The following is a 14,454-nucleotide window of genomic DNA, read 5'->3' as shown; positions in this document are numbered from 1 at the left end:
ACCATCACCTGAATCTCTATTGCTGAAGTTCTTTGTTAGCCTTGTGGGAAAACTAAAATCCTGCTCTGCAAGTGGGGGCAACCAAAAAAGAGAGTGTGTGCTCTGGACACTCCTGTCCAGAGTGTGTGCTCCCTGCTGGGGGTATCCACACCCACGTCCATGGATTGACGGCATGTATGTGCCAGGCCCAGTACTACGTGCTTTACGGTATCATCTCACTGAATCCTTACAACAATCCTTTGAGGTCGCTGTCCCCATTTTCTTGGCTGAGGAAACTGAGGTTTAGAGAGATTAAGCAAACTGATCAAAGTCACAAAGGTAGTTAGCGGCAGAGCTAGGACCTGACCTACAGTTGTCCCTTCCAAGGCTAGACTTTTAACCACTACTCCCTGCTTCTCCTGCAAGGATCTTTCCCTGTTCATTCCCCTCTGGGCATCCCAGGACCACCCCCACCATCCCTCAGCTATTCCCTAACCTGGCTTTATATCCTCGAATTATGGGCTGCCTCAGATCGGCTGAAAGGTCCAGAGGAACCACATAGGTGGAAAGCCAGTCTCAGGGCACGGTGCTGTGGGATGCACCCCAGAACCCCAGGTCTCCCACCCCACACATGCTGGCACAACTTACCACTGGCGGAGGCCAAGATCATGGCTTGCAGCATCTCTGTGTCAAACTGGTTGTTGGGCCAGGTGCCGGTTTCATCGCCATTTTGGGATCTGCGGAGAGAATGGGATGGTTAGCACGGTCTCCCAAGCCACCAGCTCATGCCCCTCCTGTCCTCTCCCCGGGCTCCCACATCCAGTGCCTATCCCCAGCCCATGCCCAAGACCTGCTCCCTTCCAGCAAGGTAGGAGGCGGATTATACAATCCTTCAGGAGCCAGACCCCCCCCCCCATTTGCCAGTCCCCCAAACCAGCTTTCTACTGTTTCAGACACCATGGCCCTTTGAGGGAGAGGACAGGATGCACTGAAGCTTGCCCTGCCTTGAGGGAGCAGTGGCTCACAGTGAGGGAGAGCAGACCCTCTCCCGAGGACAGTGAGGGTGGGAAACGGGAGAGAATGTACCAAACTTGACAAAGGTGTGAGAACCTAGAGAGAACCTAGGGGGAGAGGTTGGGGGCCCCACGAGACAGGGAGAGAGGTTTCTAAAACTCAAGTCTGATCACTTCAGTGGCTCGCTGAGCCCTCAGGATAAAATCCACAGGCACACAAGGACCAGCCCCTCCTATTTCACAAGAACATCCCCCACCTCGCTCTCAAACATTCTATCAGAAACCTTTTCTGAGGCACTTTCCCTAATTCCTCAGACTCTCTCTTGCAGCGCATCTTGGGCAGATACCATTCCCTAGAATGCAAGTTCCCTACCTCTGCCTTGGTAACATGAATATGTTGCCAGAGGGGACCCCTAAGCCCACCCAGGCTGGGTTCAGTGCCTCCGCTGTGCTCCCACCCCCACTGTCTGCCCTGTGGCGGCTCTAGTCCCACTGTGACTGCCACTGTCCCCACCTGTCTGCTCTACCCCCAGACCCAGCTCCTTGAGCTCTGGGACCAGGACTGTGCCCGTTTTCTACTGAAGCACCTAGTTAAGAGCTTTAGATGCTCTAAACACTGAGAAAAACACGAGGTGATTCCTAATTGTTAAAAATGTTAACCTGTAAAAGAACTCTAAGGAATGCTAGCCCAACTTGGATTTTCCCCATAGTAACTATTTCCATGCTTGGGGCGGGGGGGAATTTTCAGGGATCAAATTTTCAGGGATCAAATTTCCATTTTTGAGGGGAAGGAGAAGCAGCCTGACACACACGTCTATTAGTCGACCTTTGCACCATCTGGAACACTAAAGTTCCTCAGTAAATGTTTGTTGCCTGAATGAATGGGGAAAGCCCTGCCCAGAAAGGTAGGCTCACTATGAGGTAAGAAGGGTTTGGCACCAGGGGAGGGGCTGCAGGGAAGGCCTTGAAGGCATGAAAGAGAGAGTGTGTGTGTGTGTGTCTGTGTATTTTGTCACGGTGGCTGAGCACAGTCAAGAGCTGCTTTACAATTTTTCCAAGGTCTGTCCCTGCTTATGGTTTCCCCTGATCTGGAATTCCCATCCCCAGGCAGGTGGACTCAGTCTAAGGCTCAGACCAGCTGCTGTGTGGTGCCCTCTACAGTGTCACAGCAAATGTAGAGTTAGGGTTGGAGGAGAAAGCAGGAATGTCATTTCTCCCTCCACAGAATGGGAAGAGCTGGGATTCTGGGTTCATTTATTCAATCAATATTTATTGAGCAAGTACTGTGTGCCAGACACAGGACTAGGTGCTGGGTTTGTAGCTGTGAACATGACTGAAAGAGTCTGACTTCACAATGCTCGATCTCCATTGAGAGGCTGATATTAAATAATTACAAAATAATTGAATTGTAATTGTGACAAGCAAGTGCCATGGAGGCAAAGAGCAGGGGTACAGGAGAGTTCTGCCTAGTTGGGGTTAGGGAGCCAGTCAGTCCAGGCTTCCTCAAGGAAAAGATAGGGTATTTAAATCTGAAGAGGCTATCCAGGTGATCTGCAGGAGAATGCCAGCCAAACAAACGTAGGAGTGATAGAAAATCAACACTGTATAACTGCTGATGTAAAAACCGATTCAGGCAAGGATCATCAGTGAATACTAAAATACTAAAAGCAGCGAAAGGTTGCTGCACAGTCTCAAATATCACCCACAGATTACTTATTAATCACCAATATTTTAAAATATCTTTGTAACAGAGAGATCTGGAGATACCACTTTAACCCAGGGAACAAACTGAGCATCACTGACAATGGGACAAACTGACAGGAAATGATTTGCAGCAGAAAGTGTACAATGTCACCCACGCCGTATTCTTATCAGACTCTGTAAGCTGATCTCACCATGAGAAAATGATCAGCAAATCCAGACTGTGGGACATTTTGAAAGACAACTGGCCTGGACTCTTTAAAACATGTCTATGTCTTAAAAAAAATAACCCTCCAAAAGGTAAGGAGGCTGTTTTAGATTAAAGGAGATGAAAGAGAGGTAGCAAGCAAATGCAATTTGTGTTCCTTGATTGAATTCTGGAGTTAAAAGAAAAAAAATACAGGTTGAAAGGACATTTGGGGAACATTTATGAAAATCTGCTGGTAGACTGTATATTATTGCATTAATGTTAAATTCTTCAAATGTGATCATTCTTTTGTGGTTATGTGTGAGAATGTTATTGTTATCAGGAGAGAGATACTAAAGTATTTCAAATGTTATGACGTCTGCAACTCTCAAATGGTCCAGAAAAAAAGTGTGTGAGGTGTGTGTGTGTGTTGAGAGACAGAGAGAGAGGAGAAAGTAAATTGCAAAATATTAATGATTGATGAATCTAGGTTTAAAAGAGTATTTGGATGTTCATCATATGATTCTTTCAACTTTGAGAGGTTTGAAGCATTTCAAAGTAAAAATCTGAGGGATAAAATTAAGTTAACTAGGAGAAGGGTAGTGTTGTGAAAGCTTTCCAAGCAGAGGGAGCAATACGCTCCCAGCCTCTGAGGCTGGGAGGACCTTGGTGAGTGCAAACCACTAAGAGAAAACCAGTGTGGCTGCCATAAGGCGCGGTGGTGTCAGGGCCTGGGGCTGCAGAGTGTACACTAAAGATTTTGGTCTCATCCTAAGAGCTCTGGGAAACCACTAAAGTATATAAAAGGGGGGTTGTCATGATCAGATTTAAGTATTTAAAGGTCATGGTTGCTCCTATGAGAAGACTGAGGGTTGGGGGTACCTCTGGGAGGATGGGAGCCCAGTGATGGAGCCTCAGCCACCTCTGTCTCCATGAAAATCCAGGAGTCCTTACTTGCAGGTAGACTGAGCTCTCTCTGGGCCTGCCTGGGGGCGCAGGGCTGAGGCAGGTGGCCTCAGGCCGAGGTGAAGGGCCTAATGGGGAAAGAGTGGGGAGAGCAGGTAGGGGGGTGAGCAGCAGGGAGAAGAGCTTTGGGGCTGTGGGGTAGACAACAGGGTCAGACACCAGGTTAGGATACCCTGTGGTGGTGGGTAATGGTGTTGAGGGAATAAAGGTGAGTGGAAGGGTGGGCCTGGAACCATGCCGGGCTGGGCGGAAAGGATTCTTGGGAAATGACTGAAGGCTGGAGGCCAAGCACGTGGGCAGGAGATGAGTAGAGAGACAGACTTCTTTTTGAACCATTTACTCAGAGCTTCTTATTTCTGGGTAGTGGGCTGACTAAATTATATACATATTGTCTATTTCAGCCTCAGAACCACCTACAGATAAGTGTTATTATCCCTATTTCCCAGCAGATGAAACTGGGGCTCAGAGAGGTCGAGAGACTTTCCCAAAATCACACAGCTGGCAACAGGCAGAACTACAACCTGTACCCACTATGTGCCAGTGCCTGTGACAGGCCCTAGGATTTAAGAGGTGATATGATTCTTGCCCTAAGAAGTTTGTATTCTAGTGTGCTCTGTGTGTGTGTGTGTGTAAGGGGCAGTCCCAGAGGCTGGGTTGTAAAATTATGAATGCTTTTTCTTTTAAACTGTTTTCTCTATTTCTCATGTTTCTATAATGAGCATGGATTATTTTATAAGCAGAAAAAAATAAGATGCTATTTGTTTGAATGACTGCCCAAACTGGGGGAGAGCAGGGATAGTGTCTCTCGGGGAGGTGGAACGGAAGGGGAAATGGCAGTGTGGAGCCACCCAAGGAGAACAGTGTGGGGACCAGGGAAAGCCAAATGGAGACCCTCCTCTGGGCAGAGGCTGGGAACAGCTGCAGGGCGGGGCCTGGGGTACAGCCTGAGAAAGGAGAACTGGCTTACTGGGCTCAGGGCTTGAGACAACAGCTGTTGGGATCAGAAGCCAAAAGGAGGACCTGAGCAGGGGTAGCGGTGGGGAGGAGGAGCACCTGGCAGGCAGGGACTTCCTTTTGTCTAGGCAATGGGACAGGGCGCTGGCTTGAACTTGAACCAGGTTTACTGAAGAACTCGACGCTAGCCCTGCTCTGAACCTGGTGTCCCAGTAGCCAAGATAGGCCAGAGAAGCAGTGGGGAGCCAGAACCAGGGTTAGACTGAATAAGAGAAATCTCCCCTCTTCATCTTCTCACCCCCATTGACTCATCAGAATGGCAGCAAAGAAAACCTGCATCATTCTGCTGAGCCTGAGAGGCCTCACCACAGGGCCTTTGCAAATGCTCTTCCCTCCACCTGGAATGTTCTTCCCTGTTTCCTTCAGCTGGTTAACCCACAACCTCATTTCCTCCTGGATGTCCTCCTGCTCCCCAACCAGGTCAAATCCCTATTTTATACTCTCACCACCAGGAACTGCTCTTCACAGCACTTAGGGTAGCTGTAATCTTACAATTATCATTATTTTTTTTTTTTTTTGCGGTACGCGGGCCTCTCGCTGTTGTGGCCTCTCCCGTTGCAGAGCACAGGCTCCAGATGTGCAGGCTCAGCGGCCATGGCTCATGGGCCCAGCTGCTCCGCGGCATGTGGGATCTTCCCAGACCGGGGCACAAACCCGTGTCCCCTGCATCGGCAGGCGGACTCTCAACCACTGCACCACCAGGGAAGCCCTACAATTTTTTTTGAGTCATTATTTGGTTAATATCTGTCTCCCTCAACACACTGTAAACTCCCTAAGGCAAAGGTTATGTCTATCTCCTACACCTAGAATACTACCTGTCCTACGGTAGGTGCTTATTAACTATTTATTGAATGAATGAAAGGGGGAGGTTATAGTTGCTGGACTGGGCCCCTAACATTTGACTTCATCTGGGCCCCTGTGCAGCTGAATCATAAATGCTTGTTCCATCCCCCTCAAGTTAACTAAGGAAGGGAGAGCCCTGCACCTTCTCCTCTATCTCCCCAAGAGCTCCCTCATGTACTTTAGGCCACCAAGTCTCTCATTTGATGAAAAGGGACTTGAGGCAGGGGTAAGGCGGCCAATCCAGAAGGCACGTAAGAGTCAAACGGCTAATAAGGACCTACTTGTATAGCACAGGGAACTCTACCCAATACTCTGTAATGACCTATATGGGAAAAGAATCTAAAAAAGAGTGGATATGTGAATATGGGTAACTGATTCACTTTGCTGTGCACCTGAAACTAACACAATATTGTAAATCAACTATACTCCAATAAAAATTATTTTTAAAAAAAGAGTCAGGGCCTCCCTGGTGGCGCAGTGGTTGAGAGTCCGCCTGCCGATGCAGGGGATACGGGTTCGTGCCCCGGTCTGGGAGGATCCCATATGCCGCGGAGCGGCTGGGCCCGTGAGCCATGGCCGCTGGGCCTGCGCATCCGGAGCCTGTGCTCCGCAACGGGAGAGGCCACAAGAGTGAGAGGCCCGCGTACCGCAAAAAGAAAAAAAAAAAAAAAAAAAAAAAAGAGTCAATTGGTGGGGCTCTCAAGTTCAGCAATGAATTCTTCTTCAGGGCCAGTATATGGCCTGGGGTGGCGTTGGGTAAAGGGAACATGAATTGCTCTGTACTTCTCATCACCTCAGCTCAAATGGCACTTCCTCCTGGAGGTCTTCTCTATCCCCCTCCCCCATTACACTCACATGACCCTCCTCCCAGAACTTGCTATGATTTGTAACTAGAAATTTTTTTAGCGTGATTTGTTGTCAATTTTCTGTCTTCCCTGCTAGCATGGCAGCCTATGAGTACAAGGATCGTGTCTGCTAGTTCACTCTTACAGGCCAATGTTTAGCACAGGGCCTGGCTCATAGTATATGCTCAATAAATATTTGTTGAATGAATAAATACATGAACGAATACATGAACGACCTAACGGATAAACCTGTGGGAAGGCTTGCAAGACTTGCAGGGAAAAGGAGAAAGCTGGGGTCAAGGGCGGGACAAGGGCAGTCCAAGCCATCTGGTTTGCTGCCTTCTAGGGGCCTGCTAGGAACTAACTGCCTTGAGACCTCGATACCAGAGGCAGGACTCACATGCCCAGGAGCTGGAGTCTCCACCGTACACCAAGGTGTCCTGGGTTCTTGTGGCAGTGAGGGCTCAGCATCTGGGGAAATGTGGGCAGCAAGTGTCCAACCAGCGAGAAGGTGGGGAAGGCAGCCCAAGCTCTGCCCTCCCTCTGTCTCCTGGGCTTCTTGGACTCCACCAGTCTCCCGACTTCTAACAGGGGGAGGCTTGGCCCAGAGCTGACCCCACTCCCCTCAGACCAACTGCAGGTCTTTTGCTTAAGTCCTCCTCCCCTCCACCCCACCCCCGGCCCGCTCGCCCCAGGGAGTTCCTGTCTTAGCAGGAATTCATACCAGATTGATCTGAGCAGCTGGGGCAGCCTGGATGGGAGGGTGTATGGTGGAGAGCAGAGATCAAAGGCTCTGTGTGTGAGGGGCTGGGGAGGGAGAGGGGCTGGGGAGGGAGAGAGCCTGGGGGGCGGGCATGTGTGTGCTGGCTTGCCCACATGTTTTAGGAAATGAGAGACAGAGAGAGGGACACAGAGTAAAAGACAGGATAAAAGAGAGAGAGAGAGAGAGATAAAGAAAGAGCTACAGAGAAAGAGACCCATTAAGGCAAAAAGAGACAGACAAGAGACTTAGAGAGATATACAGAGAGAGACAGAGACAAAGACAAAGGAGACACAGAGAGGCTGAGAACAGAGAAGAAAGGAGAAACAGAGGGAGAGAAAGAGACTGGAGACAGAAGAACATCAGGACACTAGGAAATGATGAAAGAAGGAGAGACAGAAGAGAGTCCAAGGACAGAGACAGGGAAGCAGAGACAGAGGGAAAAGGAGAAACAGAGACTGAGACTAAGGCAGAGTCACGTTTATTCATTGATTCCACATTTATTGAGCACCTAGCCATAGCAGGCGCAGCAAGAGGCACAGATCAGTGCAAGGAGACACAAATGGTAGGGACCAAGATACAGCAGTAAAGACAGAAACTGAGATCGAGACGAGAAAAGAGAGGGAGAGGCAGAGATTGCAAACTAACGTAGAGACTGAGCCTAGGACGGTGAGAGAGTGTCAGAGACAAAGGGCCTGCAGGCAGAGAAGGCTGCAGGCTCTCTGTCCCCAGCCCCACCTCCAGCTGCCTGACCTCCCTCCCCTCAGTCTCGGCTCTTTCCTGCTGGCTCTGGAGGAGGCTCTGGCTGCTGACAGCTCCTCCCCTCCTCCTCCTGTCCCAGATTCCTCTGCCTGAACCCCAGTCAGGACGGGAGGCCAAATCTGGAGCAGGGGGATGGAGCCGGTGGATAGGTATAAAAACCTTCCTCTCCACCCAGAGACCACCTTGAGACCATCCTTTGCTCCCACGGAGTCCCCAAGATACAGGAAAAGGTTTGTGTGGTGGGGCGAAGGGAAGGGATGAGTGTGTGAATTGCGTTTCCAAAACAGCCAGAGTAGGAGTCTCTTCCTTCTGGGGTTTGTGTACCAGCCCCCAACATACCAAAACCTTCCTGAAATCTGGAACTGAGGGAGGAAGCCATTTGTAGCAAATGCTGAGCCCTCCCCCCATCTCCTCCCACATCATCACTGAGAAAAATGTCGCAGAGGAGAGGGTGGGCTGGAGAGGCAGTCACCTACCCGCTGGTGCCGGGTCTCTGGGCCTGGGAGAAACGCCAGTCCGTGTTGGGCGGGGCTTGCTGTGGAGAAAACAGAGGGAAAGGGGCTGAGTACCCAAATGGGGTAAGATGAGGGCGAGGTAGGCTCATTTTCAAAGACAAAATACACCTCAGGTCTCAGAGGTCTGAGGTAACAGAGACAAAGAGATAAGATCACAGTTATCTGACCACAGTGAGCAAACCCAGATTCCTTTCCTAAGGAACCGGCCCCCCTTCCTCCCTGCCCCCAGACTCAGAACTTCTGAGCAGAGATTCAAGGGCTGAAAGCATCTTCTGTGAAACCAGGGGGAGGGGTGCAGAGAAGGCCCCCAAAAGTCGCAGAGGAGGTTTTTACATGAGAATTCCACCAGCCCTAGAAAGAATTTCATTCAGCTCCTCAGCGGGGAACAAAGCATCCTCTGCAGCAAGATGGCTGCTGCTCTGGGTAACCCTTTTCATGCCAGGTTGTGCCTTTACACATTCAGAAGGACACCTCCTTCAGACCCTTGGCTCTCAAGGATCCCTTCCCACAGCTAAATACATTATTAATTTAGGAGTTATGCCAGACTGGGCCTTTGGATGCCAGGGCATCCAAGCCCCAGGACACCTCCCACCCCCAGAACTCTGTGCCAGACAATGGCTTTGACTAAGGAGGAGAGAACAAGGCAGCTCTGTCTGGGACAGAGAGAACTGCTGGGATGGAGCCCGGCAGAGATCAAGCTCCCACAGGCTCCAAGGAGAGCCAACTCAATCTCCAGGGCTCCCAAGGGGCAGATCTGTAGCCCTCTCCCACCTGGATGAAGGTTTGGGACTCTAGCCAGCCACTTCACTTCCAAGACACTCCCAGCCTTTCCAGAGGGTGTATTATCCCATCACACACTCTCATGGAGCACTCCTAGAGGCATTTCCTCTCCATTCTGGGGTGCTCTGGTAATTAATTCTCACACTCACTCCCAGGAGCAGAGAGGGAGGTGTGAGCACCTCCGATTACACTGGGGAGAAGGAAGACCCAAGGCTGCCAAATGACTCACTCTAAGTCTCACAGGTGGCAGTGATGTACGCAGAACCCAGAAACTTAGCATCCCAGGTACCATAGGAGTTACAAGCACCATTCTGGAGCTGCCATGGGGAAGGGCATAGGGATATCCAGCTCTCAGTTACTATATTCTTAGACACAGCAGAATCTACATGGAGATGCAGGAACCATGACAGACTGGAGGACAGGAACTAGGCCAACTCACAACCTACATAAGGACAGCGGGTCCAAGTTTGTTCAATTAGGGCTGCTCAGGAATCAGAAGCCCCAGTAGACTTTTCTTCACGTGTTAGGCTCTAAAAGGGTAAGAATGCCCCCCTTTGCCTCATCCCAGCTGACACAAACCATCCCTCCTGTTCTCCAGTTTTACAAGTACCAAGTGACTGAAAGCACAAATTCTGGAGTTAAGACAGACCTAGATTAGATCTTTTTCGACCACTTACCCTGTGAACTTGAGCAAGTCACTTGAGCTCTGTGAAACTCCGTTATAAGAGGGAGAGTTCTAGTACCTACCCAACAAGTGTGGGGAAGAGCAAAGGAGACGTTGTGGCTCTCTAAGAGGAAGTTGTAGTAAGGCTCTCTCAATTAGCTATCAGAATCACATGGGGGTGTTGTTCAAAACTATAATTCTGACTCGAGGGGCAGGATGGGGTACGGATATATTTTGAATAAAAGCTCCTGACGTTACAGAAATGTGTGCTTTTTACCATTATAGTTTCCCCATGTATGCAAGCACCCTGCTGGCTTCTGGCAGAGGCCATGGCTTTCCAACAACCAGGGAAAGAAAGACTTGCCAGAGTGTCAGATAATTTGGTCACTCCCAAAGCCCTGATCCTAGATCGCTGGGCACATGTGGTGACGACGGAGCCAAAAGCCTATGTCTTAGCGTCCAGAGCCCAGGTGTTCCAGGGTCCCACTTCCCACCAGAAGACAGGTCGGTAGTGCCACAGAGGGCCCAGGCTGCCTGTCCTATAGAGGCCTGTTCGCTCGTCCCAGGCCGGACCCCGCCGCCCCTTGGGCTACTGGGCAGCCTGGGCGACCCGAGCTAGGATTCTGGGCCGGAGGCACCTCCGGCCTCTCTGAGCCCCGGGCCCGGCGTGATCCGCCAGCCCGCGGGTCATAGAGTCCCGCCCGTCCCGCGCCTAGAGCGCCCAGAGTGGCTACACTGCGGGCGACTCTGGCACGCCAGGAGGCGACCGGTCCAGGTCCGGGCGGGGGCGGGAGGAGGCTCCAGAGTCATCAGGGGCCGGGACGGCCACAACCTAGGCGCGCTCAGTCAGTACCTCTGAGGCGAGCAGCAGGGTGGGAGGGAAGCTGTGAGCGGGCCGGAACAGCCAGTGCACCTGGCAGCGAGCGGCTGGCAGTAAAAGGCGGTGTACGTGGAAGGCCAAGCGCGAGGGGGCGTGTGCGTGCGCGGGTGAGGCGTGGCGAGCCCGTGCGCGGTGCGTGGCTCGTGCGGGCCCTGCGGGCGCGCTTCTGCTCTGTCCACAGACGCTTTGGTTTGATGTAGGAATAAAGAGGGTTGTGAATAACAGCGAAGTCACAGGTCAAGGGAGTGGGCAGAAACCTAAGAAGAAACCTCAGGCCCAGTGGAGCGTGCCCGCACCGGAGCCTCGGAGGCTGGCTGCAGGCGTGGATCTGTGACCGCCTCCACCCGGACCCCGGACCTGGCGGAAATCGCCAGAATGATCGCCAGACCCCAAGCTTTTCTGAATGTGGGGTCGGTCCTTTCCTCTCTCCCCCTCAGCCACAATCACCATCACCTCCCGGGGCTCAGAGCCCCATCCCTGCCTCGGCCACATCTCTGGTTTCACACAATCCGTCCAAACAGTCCCGACATTCGGGCCGAGCCCGCACCAGAGGAGCGGATGCCAAGTTCAAAGTCCCTGATGTGGCTGGGCGGCTTCTCCACTGCCGCCCCCAGGGGTCGCGCCGAGCCCCTCACCTGGCTCCGCTCCCGCAGCGTGTTAGAGCGGGACCGGAAGGTGTCAGGCTCCTGTGCCAGAGCTGAGGGCTGCTGGACGCTGAGGGGCCTTAGAAAAGTGAAGTCACTGCCGTCCGAGGCTGGTGAAAAGCACGTCCTGTAGCAATGGCTGTGCGAGTCTGTGGGCCGCAGCGTCACCTCCATGTACTTGAGTGTGCCGTCTGAGCTCACCTGTAGGTTGGGGCCGGACTGCTTATAGAACTCCCGGGAGGGCGAGTCCTGGCGCCCACAGCACTCACCCCCACCCCCATCCCCGTCTGCGTGCCCCCGAAGGCACTTAGCTGACAGAAAGGTGAAGGTGACTAAGGATAAGAGACTGACGGCCACAAGAGCCACAATGAGATAAAGCGTAAGGTCTGAATGCTCAGGAGGGTGTGTGAGGAAGTGGCTGGATTTGGGCATTTCCTCAGGGTCCTTATCCTCCAGAATCAGAAGCACTGTGGCTGTAGAGGAGAGTGAAGGGTCACCATTGTCCCTCACCAGGACCACCACCTGCTGGGTGTCAGGGTCATCCTCCAGTAAGGCCCGGGCTGTTCGCACCTCACCAGTGTGTGCAGACACCAGGAACAGTCCTGGGGCTGTGGACTGTGGCAACAGTGAATAGGAGAGCCAGGCATTGTGGCCTGCATCAGCATCTACGGCTGTCACCTTGGTGACGAAGGAGCCAGGAGGGGCAGAGCGAGGGAGACGCTGGGGGACTGAGAGATCCCGGCCTGGTCTGGGGTGCAGCACGGCTGGGGCATTATCATTCTGGTCCAGGACAAACACATGGAGAGTTGTGTTGGCATGCAATGGGGGAGAGCCAGAGTCTCGAACGCCCACCACAATCTGCAGCATCTGCAGCAATTCGTAGTCGAAAGTACGCTGGGCAAAGACCCGCCCATCTTCAGGGTTGACATACACAAAGGAGGAGGCTGGGGCTCCCTGAATCTGATTCCCTACAATGGAGTAGGTGAGGCGAGCATTATCCCCAGTGTCTGGATCAGAGGCAGCCACGGTGCAGAGAAGAGAGCCTGGAGGCCGGTTTTCTGGGATGTAAGCAGTGTAGAGCTGCTGGGTGAAGTAGGGTGCATTGTCGTTTACATCTGAAATGTTGAGCCTGACGGTGAGATGGGCATGCAAGGGAGGTGAGCCCGCATCGCGGGCCAGCAGCTCAATGATATAGTGGGATGTGGCCTCACGGTCCAAAGGCTGGCTGGTTAGCAGTGAGTAGTGGTTCTCAGAAGGCTTAATCTGAAATGGCAGGCCCGAAGAGATATCAAGGCTCACTTCACCATTTCTCCCTGAGTCTCGGTCCCGCACATTAAATAATCCCACTACTATGCCCACTGGTGTGCTCTCCGGGACAGGGTTGACCAAAGAGGCCAATAGTACCTCTGGGGCGTTGTCATTTGCATCCCCCACATCCACTTGAATCACACAGTGGCCTTCCATGGCTGGCTGTCCTTGGTCACGGGCTCTTGCATGAATTTCATAGAAACTTGATTCCTCAAAGTCTATGGGACCCAACACATGGATTGCCCCACTGCTAGGGTCTAGGCCAAAGAGATTCCGCACCGCCTCAGATGTATGGTCTCCAAAAGAATAGTCTAGTTGGCCATTGGTGCCTTCATCTGGATCAGTGGCATTGAGGAGGAGCAGCAGTGTACCCACGGGTGCATTCTCTGGGAGTCCCACACGTAGAACTGAGGACTGGAAGGTTGGAGCATTATCATTGATGTCCAGCACAGTGATGGAGATAAGGGTGGTCCCTGAGCGGGGTGGGATACCCCCATCCACAGCAGTGAGCACCAGCTGATGTCTTGCCTGGGCTTCACGGTCCAGCTGCTGCTCTAGCACCAGCTCTGGGAACAGCTTCCCATCTTTTAGGGTCTTCACATTCAGAGAGAAGTGGCTACTGGGGCTCACAGTATAGAAGCTCACGGTATTGGCACCCACGTCTGGATCCTGGGCACTATCCAGTGGGAACAGTGCCCCAAGTGCAGCTGATTCTGAGATGCGTATCTCTCGCTCAGGGGTGGCAAAGCTAGGAGAGTTGTCATTGAGATCCAGGATTTCTACCTCTACACGGATTAGTTCCAGCGGGTGTTCGGTCACCACCTGTAGTGGCAGCAGGCAGCTGGTGCTGGCTCCACACAGGCTCTCTCGGTCAATTTTCTGATTCACTGCCAGAGCACCACTCATCAAGCTCAGGGAAAAATAATGCCCACTCTCCTCAGAGCCCAACCGCAGCCGGCGGCTCAACAGATCTGTCAGCTTTAAGCCTAGATCCTGAGCAACGTTCCCCACCAGCGTGCCTGGCTCAGACTCCTCCACCACTGAGTAACGAAGCTGCCCAGACACCCAGCCCCAGGAGCACAAGGACAACATGCACAGCACTTGCCATTTCCCAGCGAGCTGCGGGGGTGTCTTGGGCCCCATGACCCAGAAGTCCCTTCCTGGACACAGACTCTGTGCTGTCCTGTCTCGAATGCAGACCCAGGGCTTGGAATGTAGCAGCTGAAATCTCTTATGTCTCCTTCCAGCCTCTTAAAAAACTGCTCCGAGGTTTGCCTGCCTGCAGCAGTTCTTCTTAGTCACCAAATGGCGGGGGTGGGTTGGGGAGGGGGAGGGGAATCGAATCTGAGTGGAGCTGGGGAGCTGGGGGAGGAGAGGCGGGCAGGAAGAGCAGATCCCCCACCTTGGCTCTGAGTCTGATTGGCCCAAAAGTCTGTGCTCCCAACCAATTATCAAGTCTCCTCAGTCCTGGAAACCTTAGGAACAGGCGCTGCAAATCTGTGTCACAGAAGCCTCCTACCTCCCCACTCATTTCATGCTGCAGGTTGATTCAGCCCCCTTGGCACCTCAGATGGTGCTCAACAGGGAAGACAA

General features: G+C 52.4%; 2 protein-coding genes across 2 annotated transcripts in view; both read right to left on the bottom strand.

Moving 5' to 3' along the window:
• LOC308616369 (uncharacterized protein) overlaps nucleotides 1-14,454 on the bottom strand; it is a 172,708-nt gene that overhangs the window by 6,345 nt on the left and 151,909 nt on the right. The window contains exons 5-6 of the mRNA XM_081232624.1: nucleotides 8,547-8,605; nucleotides 628-716 (exon numbers count right to left, since the gene is read on the bottom strand). Coding sequence (XP_081088750.1) covers nucleotides 628-716; nucleotides 8,547-8,605 — 148 coding nt within the window. The remainder of the gene's footprint in view (nucleotides 1-627; nucleotides 717-8,546; nucleotides 8,606-14,454) is intronic.
• Nucleotides 11,477-14,129, bottom strand: PCDHGC5 (protocadherin gamma subfamily C, 5; the record flags this gene model as incomplete). The annotated part of the gene is given in 2 exon segments (XM_081231592.1): nucleotides 11,477-11,532; nucleotides 11,535-14,129. Coding segments are annotated over 2 exon segments (2,526 nt in total). The 5' UTR covers nucleotides 14,005-14,129.

The sequence above is a fragment of the Mesoplodon bidens genome, assembly GCF_964165515.1.
Source record: "Mesoplodon bidens genome assembly, chromosome: 4".
Taxonomy (NCBI): domain Eukaryota; kingdom Metazoa; phylum Chordata; class Mammalia; order Artiodactyla; family Ziphiidae; genus Mesoplodon; species Mesoplodon bidens.
This window is presented reverse-complemented; position numbering and strand designations above follow the sequence as displayed.